Source organism: Hesperophylax consimilis, chromosome 28 (genome assembly GCF_061612785.1).
Source record: "Hesperophylax consimilis isolate HC1 chromosome 28, BYU_Hcon_1.0, whole genome shotgun sequence".
Lineage (NCBI taxonomy): Eukaryota > Metazoa > Arthropoda > Insecta > Trichoptera > Limnephilidae > Hesperophylax > Hesperophylax consimilis.
In genome coordinates, this window is record NC_142863.1 from 23,481,842 (window position 1) to 23,490,305 (window position 8,464).

Consider the following 8,464-nt stretch of genomic DNA (forward strand, 5'->3'; position numbering starts at 1 on the left):
CTGGGTACTTGAGATGAAATAAATAACGTATTTGCATGATTACAAATGAGTCCCTAAAAGATGAAAAATTTTGGCTGAATTTTTTTTAATGAAATCTGGCTAAGATTTATTTTAGACACACGAGACATTTCTGAAATTTCCTCCGTGTATTTTAGAACAAACGAGACATTTTTGAAATTTCCTCCGTGTATTTTAGCAAAACTGAGAGACAATATTTCGCACACTTTCGTTAATTTCCTGCACACAGGACATACGTTAAATAACGAATACATCTCGAAGAACAATATTTAACATTCTTTCTTCTTCCAAAATAATGTGCTAAAGAATTCACAACAATGTACCAACATAATGTATAAAATTTCAATGTAAAACGCTTGTTTATATATTTCATATCAACGGTATAAATATATCATAAATAATAAATCATATGCAATGACATCAGAAAATATAAAATTAACAGACATTCTAGAATGATATTTAGTTTAAATAAATATTGATTAAAAAGATATGATATTATAGCCTTCTTGTACTTATGTTCCGTGTAGTTAATAGATCAGCCACATCTGCCTATCTATTACTAACTACATATAATCTAGGTACAAGTGAGTGTTTGAAATGCTCAGTCTTGGTATTGTTACATTTAAACATTATTTTGAACGAGTAGTTCTCGTAGGTAAATGAAATTCGATGAGTTTAATTATATACGGGCTGTCTATACTACCATTGAAAATTTTGAAAATAAATTTTACCGACATTTATACAGTTATATCCCAAATGAAATGAGTTTTATCTCTTTGGTATCCCGGAATAACAACCTTATGTCAATCTTTCTCTTTTCAAAACGATGTGTAAAAGTTTTCATGAAAATGCAACCACCTAGGTATTATAAAAATCTTCAACATAAAATCCCTACGGACGTATCATGTATCTCGAACAACGTGAAATACCCTTGGGTCACCTCAATCAGGGCGATTGTCCAAGTTGCCGGGGACTGACTTGCGCCCCTGACTACGCGGCACCATAAGCGGCGGTATACCTAATCCACCCACACGTAGACGTGGGTGGTGTATTAAGTGGAACGGGTGTCGGTGGTGGAGGTGAACTTAATAAATTCTCCGCAAAACTACACAATATACGGGATACAGTGCTTTCAGGTTGCTTTGTGAAAACTCGGGACATTAAACACACCGAACAGTTACTGTACTGTTTAACTTTATTACAAATAATGTAACCTCGCTTTTCATGACCCGCACTGTTATTTATTTTACAGTTTATTACGAATGCCGGAAAGTTTTTAAATGCATTTAACATAGCCAATATAGCAACAAAGTAAATAAAACTTAAACGTTTACTAGTATTTGTTAGTAATGTCTGTGTGTGAATACCGCCCAAGAATCCCAACTGCCAGGAGCCAGTGGAACTATTCAGGGCCGGCCCTGAACCATTTTGGCGCTCCCTTTCAAAACCAGTATAGACCCTTGGGTAGGTGTGTACTGTAATCTCTAAATAGCATGAAAGAAAGTCGCTATCCGCGTCTGTCTTTTTGTGCCCTTAGTTATTCTAAACTACCCAACTAATTTTGATAGGGTTTCACTATCATTCGGAGAATTTCTTCCGGAAGGTTTATATTAATACATGCATATTATATATACAGAAAGTAGAGAAAACTGAAGCAACGCCGTTTTCATGAAAAATAATCTCAATGACAGTGAAATGTTAGGACTGCTAGGTATTAGGAGTGGACTGCTCCAATTGCGCCAGCATATGGCCGGCCCTAGAACTATGGCATCCTAAATTGGGGTAGTTTCGTGAATTTAATTAAGAACCATTGGAATAACGGGTAACATTTTGGGATGGTTTGAACGTTATCTGCATAAAAGAAAATCAGTTAAACTCAATTCACACTTTACACACCAAATTGAAATCCTCGCCGGCGTTCCACAGGGGTCACATTTGGGACCATTATTGTTTTCCTTGTTTATTGTTGTTATTACTAATCTCAATGACTGTTACGTATTACAATTAAATCTTGTGAGGCTACAAGAGTGGTGCACCCGTAACGAACTGTTCCTAATGTAAGGTGTTACTTACGTCTGTAACTTTGTTCTAGAAGAAAACCCATTTGCTTGTCACAGTAATGTCGGGAATATCACATTATTACCGTGAAAGTTGCGTTCTGGAATTTGAACAGCTTTACTATCTGAAAATTCAAGCCCAACTGGACTATTTTAGCTCGCAATGTCATTTCCGTCATGAGCTACAGAGCTATTGTTGAGATGCCTACAATTTTAGTAATATCTACATCATCTATTAAAATTTTCTAATTTTTAATGTGAAAACCTTTTTTTTACTGTAATACATCAATTTTCAATTTAGCCATCTCTTGAGCCAGCTAGTAGCCAATTTCAATGAAAAGAAAAACATATTCTTTGATTTGACTGAGGAATAAAACTTCCTCCCCGGGGACTGGAGCCAACACCGCTAACACCTAAGCCCAATCCTAATTTCACTTCCAAGATTTGCATTAATTCGATTCAATAACGAAAACAAAAGTGAAATTCAAGTAGATGTACATATTTAAGAGGAGTATTGAAAAAAGGGCGAATATATAATGGTTTTTACTAAATCGAATCCTTCACTTCTGGAACCAATATACCTCACGCATTGGACCACAGAGGTCGTTACTACGCTCCCCATACGTATACAGGGTGTCCAGGAATAAGTTCGCAAACTTCTGGAGGTGATTCTACGTGATAGTAAAAGTAAAAAATATTAAAAAAACTTTTTTCGAAATTTCATTGGTTTTTTTAACAAATTAATTTGTTCACAGAGATATTTTTTTTCTAAAAAAATCATTATTTTTTTTCTAAAAAAATCATTATTTTTTTGACCTGAAAACTATTAACTATTGTAAAAATCACATTTTTCACAAAAATATAATCATGAAACAAATAACAAAAAAAAATTCAATAAATTTTACAAAATTAATTGTTTGTTTTCAATAACGGAAATATTTATAAAAACTTATTAAATAGTTTTTTGCATGTAATTTTAATAAATGTGATATTTTAAACCAAAAAATGCAGTCGATATATTTATATTTACATTAGCTCTATATAGGTTTGTTGTAGATTGTAGCTTTATTTCTCTATTACAAGAGGAATAACGATAGCTTAGAGTTGAAATATAATAACTCCAATTTTGTTCGAAAATGTTTGAGTACCTACTGTACAAATATATGTATTAAAGATAGTATTTTCCCTGTCATTTGAATGAGGTTTTTTATCCAGTTAAGAATTTTTCCTCATAAAACACATTAATGTAACGTAAATCAGTCTTGTAAATACAAACATCAGATGGTAACAGTTATAAGGACAAATTAAACGCAGTACTAGTAAGTTAGAAACATGAAAGGGTATTGTTATAAGCCCTAGCTAGTTAGAGGATTACTAAGAATCCATAAAATCAAAAAAGACTTATTTTTAATGAATGAATGCAAATATTGGAAGTGGATATGAACCCACTTCCCGACATCCGATCGAGCTTAAATTTGGCAGATAGCCTCGTTGTCTTCCTGTCTGTAGAGTAAAAATACGGGAAAATATATATTGCCACCTGCTTGGGCATCGCTGACAGGCGGGTTATGGTATAGGCTGTAAGAAGGGATTTATTAGAAGGGAGGCCCGGACACCGTGTATAACGTGATACAGACCACTTATTTAACATTATAGAGATATAATCATCTGATAACAATCTACCTTAGAAATACCTACACCAAATCGTTTCATACTTTCACCGACAGTTAAACAAATCGTTTAGATAAGTATTTTAAGATCACTTTCGTCAAGATAACATTATTATTGCTATAACCGCCGATGGATAATTCCTAGAAGTATGATCCATACTTATTTTAAACTAGCTGTACCCCGCCACGCGTTGTTGTGGCTCAGTCTTCCTGTGCAGATAGGAAAACAATAGCGAGTGTAAACTGTAAACTCTTCAAAATCAAATCAATTGATCTGTTCAAGAAATAAATTCGATATAACATGAAAATATTGAACGATTTCACTTGAAGTGGGAGGCGGGTATGGATACCGCTACCTTGGGAACCATTTACTGGATAACCAACAGATCTGCCATGGGGGGATTCGTACATCACTCCTGGACACACTGACCCACAGGTTCCTACCCTCCCCTCACACCTTTTCCTTCCCAAAACTTTCTCTCCTTCCTTCAATGACGTAGGCCCCCAGGGAAATTATGTTCATCGGTATCACCTGTGTGGAGTAAACGTAAAAAAAGTAGGGAAAATTTGAGCTTACTTCGGGCAAACAGTCCACAACGCACTTATATCTGTGTATCTCTTCATTGTACTCTACTATTAATGGAAAGGAATTTGTTTATCTGTGAGGTTAGGAATTTTTCTTAGACTGGTAATCATATTTTCTGTATAGGTGAGCAATTATTGGCATTTGATGTTCTCTGAATGTTGGAATGTTGATGGTGATTGAAGTGTTGTGTATTCGACTAAAGCAGAAGGAAGCGCAAACACGGCATAGTAACTCAAAAATAAGCACGATATTACCAATATCTATCAAGCGTCTTGTGTAGGGCCAGCAGATTCTCTAACCCAACCTAACCCTGTACAAATCTCAAGTACGACCAACAATTGAATTTGCGAGCCACCTCTTGGCTGGAGCTAAAAAATAACAGTCCGATTGCAATATTTAATGCACAGTCGCAATGTAGACAAGCTGAGTCTGTTCTACGGGTATTTCAATGGAGCCTGCTCTAAGGAGCTGGCAGCACTGATACCCTGTACGAACTCGATAGGCCGTTTCTTCGACTCGTTTTGGTGTAAGTCGGATTGAAATAGATCCCTTTTTACAGCCCTTACCTTCACGCGCCTCTCAACGCTGCCCAACCGGGTGGCAATATAGTTCCTCTGCGTTTACACTATACATAAAAAATTGTATATATAAAAAATAAAAATAAATAAACTAAATATTATTACCGTTCTTATGGAAATTTAAGTAGGTTCGTATTAGGTACCCGCTTAAAATCGCATTCATTATTCCATACATAACTCAGCGGCACTATGCTAATCTGTACCGATAAGAAAATAAATAAACGGCCGTGCTGTCAGCACTGGCACGCAATATTCCGAGCGAGTAGGCAGTGCGGCGACGCGTCCACAACTAGCACGCGATGTCTCCAATTTACAACACAACTAAAATATATATAAATTGTTCAATAATGACAAATAAAAAAAATCAACCACTAAAAAACAAAGTATTTAAAACGAAGACTACGTATATATCCGCGTATGTGTATGTGATTGCCACCAAAAATTGATAGAGTGCATCATCATCGACATCGAGTCTATCTGTCGAGTTTCAGATCGATCGGATGTCGGGAAGTGGGTTAATTTTAACTTGCAAGATTTGCATTCATTCGACCCCAAATGGGGTCGCCAAGGGTTTTCTGGGGGTCGCGCTCCGCCCGAAACAGTACAGTTTTTTAATGTTTCTTTGTATGTGTTTTCTTTAGTGAAGCTATGGCATCACCAATTTGGGTATGTTGTGAGACTCAAGTTAGTGGAGAGGGGAAGGAGATGGGAATAAGAATGTGGAGTACATGGTTATACAGATCTGGTCACCAAACACGGCCAAAGCAACGGTAATGGTGGTCTTTCATCAGGTCACTACTGATTGTACAGGGTTTTCCAATAAGAGGTGTTATTTTGATATTCAATCGTAAAAGATCAATGGTTTCGTTGCTTGTGTGGCACGTAGCGCCGTCTTGTTGAAAGTAAACGTTGTCCAGATCAATATCATCCGATTCCGGCCATAAAAAATCATTAATCATCTCTCGATAGCGCAATCCATTCACCGTAACTGTTGCTCCAGCCTCATTTTCGAAAAAGTAAGGTCCAATGACTCCGCCGGACCATAAACCGCACCAAACAGTCACACGTTGAGGATAGAGATGATTTTCAACAATAACTCTTGGGTTTTCCGAGCCCCAGATGCGACAATTTTGCTTGTTGACGAAGCCACCGAGGTGGAAATGGGCCTCATCACTCAAGATGATTTGCATTTGATTCACTCAAGTGAATTTTACTAATTTCAATGCGTTGTTGAAGCGTGTATCGTTCCATTTGTATTAATGGCGTAGTTTCTACTTGTCAAATGTCAAAAAAAGACAGCTTCAAAAGTAACATCTACCGAAATAACGGGCTATTGAAAATAACACCTCTTATTAGAAACCACTGTATATACTACTCTGAACCGTGTCGCAAACATTCCAATAATAAATAGTATACAATAAAGTGGCTATCCGCGTCTGTCCGTTTGTGCGCTTAGTTCTTCGAAACTACGCAACGGATTTTGATAGAGTTTTCACTGCCATTTAGAGAATTTCTTCCGGAAGGTTTATAAATACAATACATGCATATTATATATACAGAAAGTAAGGAAAAGTCGATGTTTTGTTGTAATGTCCCCGAGCAAACCCGGGTACTCGTTAGCTAGTTCCAATGTATATGTATTTTAAATTAGAAATTAGTCAAATTAAGTTTACTTTCGCACGCCGGAATTTGAACCCGCGACCTCCGGATTATTAGCCGAGGACAAATCTACAGTTTTATTACGAGATTGATGAAATTTTGCACACTTTACCTTCAAAATAAGAAGAAAATTATCGTCTACGCCTGATTTCTAAAAACTCTGTGTAAAACCCGGGTAACGCCGGGGACTTCAGCCAAAAGATTAATTAACTGTTCGAATGTTTGAATGTTCAAATTCAAACAACGAACACTTGCTGTCCCTTATTTTGCTAATAACTATAAGCAAGCGCAAGAGGACAAATTGCTGTTTCTCAGTGACGTTTCGTTTAAGTGTGTTTTTTTTTGGGCTAGCTGAATTAAATACCAGAGTCAGGTTATGTCAAGAGTCAGAACAATAGAAGATTATGCATGAATGTGAATGAAGCAAGTAGTGTCAATGTGAATGAAGCGAGTAGTTGTGTAAAGGTATTGCTTTTAGAAATGTTTTTTTTTCATATATTTCCATACGATATACTGACTTAATAATTTAGAAAAATTATTAATTAATTATTACTTAGATTCGAGAAAATTATAAAAAAAGTTTATTATTATGAAATATTTCATTGATAAAGTGAGCAAAAATGAAAATTTGATGCAAGCAATAAAAATGTTGATGTTTAGGTAATAAATAATTAGGTCCTAATATTATTTAGTAAATAATTGGTATGAAAGATATTTAGTCTGAAATCATAAGGTAATGATATTCATTGGTGTTTATTTTTGTTAATACTTTATTGAAAATTTAAATTTCATTAATTTAGGACAAGTAAATAATAATCGTGGAAATTTGTTTTGGAAAAGATCTTTGTAGATGAATGGGGTATTGTCTAGGTGCTTTTGATAGTAAATAATCCATGACATCGATAAACAACCAGATTTTGCGAAATCAAAAATAATACAATAAAAAAATCTTACCTGTATGGTGGAGAATAAAACTGAGGAACAAAAGCGCTGCCAAATACTTCATCGCTGCAGATTGATTCACACTTTTAGACACGACAAAATAACGCAAAAACAAAGCCGTCGGTCTCAGATGCGAACTCTCATCAATGGTAATTCAGCAATGGTGGATGGGAGGTTTTTCTTTACGATTTCATCCGACAGTTCGCCATGTTTTGGCTTTCTTCTGACGTTTCGCGATTCGCGAAAAATAAGTCGCGCGCAATCCCAACCCCGGCCGATAACCAGAGACGAAGAAAATCGCACGCAGATGCGGAATTGAATGGAAAATGTCGAGGCGGGATTACCATAGATGCGTCTGACAGATAGATTGGTAAGTTTAGTTTTATAGTGGCGCATCTACACACAAGTAAACTAATTATTATTTTTTGTTTTGTAATTTAACCCTGAGGCCTCTGGCGTATTGACCGTTAGATTTCTAAAAGATGTTGTCAGGAGGTCGGAGAATTTATATGCACTGCCAATTTCCAATGAAATCCAAATATATGGAATACTTCTGAACATATCCGAAAACTAAAAACTGTTTTTGAAAGGTGATAAAATAGACTTTGTAATTCAATTCTTACAAATAAACATGTAATTTTTCAAATATTAAATTTTTTAATGCAAAACTAAAAAAGTTTTAAAAAGACTCATCTCTAGGTTTTTTCATCTAAACACTGAACTAAAATTACTTTAAATATTGAAAAAAAATTTTTTTTTAGACAAATGTACTATAAACATTACCGTCACCTAATTTTTTTGTCGTTTCATACAACAATAATTTAAAGAAAATTCAATTTTGTAATTTTTTCTCAAATTGCGGTCGGAAATTTACTTTGAGGTATACATTTTAATTCTTTTGTAGTTAACTTCTGGATTTGAATATAATGCGTGGAGTTTTCTCTTTCTAACACC

General features: G+C 35.3%; 1 protein-coding gene across 1 annotated transcript in view; it reads right to left on the reverse strand.

The window, feature by feature from the left end:
* The window catches only part of Hasp (Hig-anchoring scaffold protein), a 74,408-nt gene extending 66,611 nt beyond the window's left edge, over positions 1 to 7,797 (reverse strand). The window contains exon 1 of the mRNA XM_089648906.1: positions 7,523 to 7,797. Within this exon, the coding sequence (XP_089505032.1) occupies positions 7,523 to 7,574 (52 nt within the window). The 5' untranslated portion in view covers positions 7,575 to 7,797. The remainder of the gene's footprint in view (positions 1 to 7,522) is intronic.
* Positions 7,798 to 8,464: the final 667 nt, after the last annotated feature.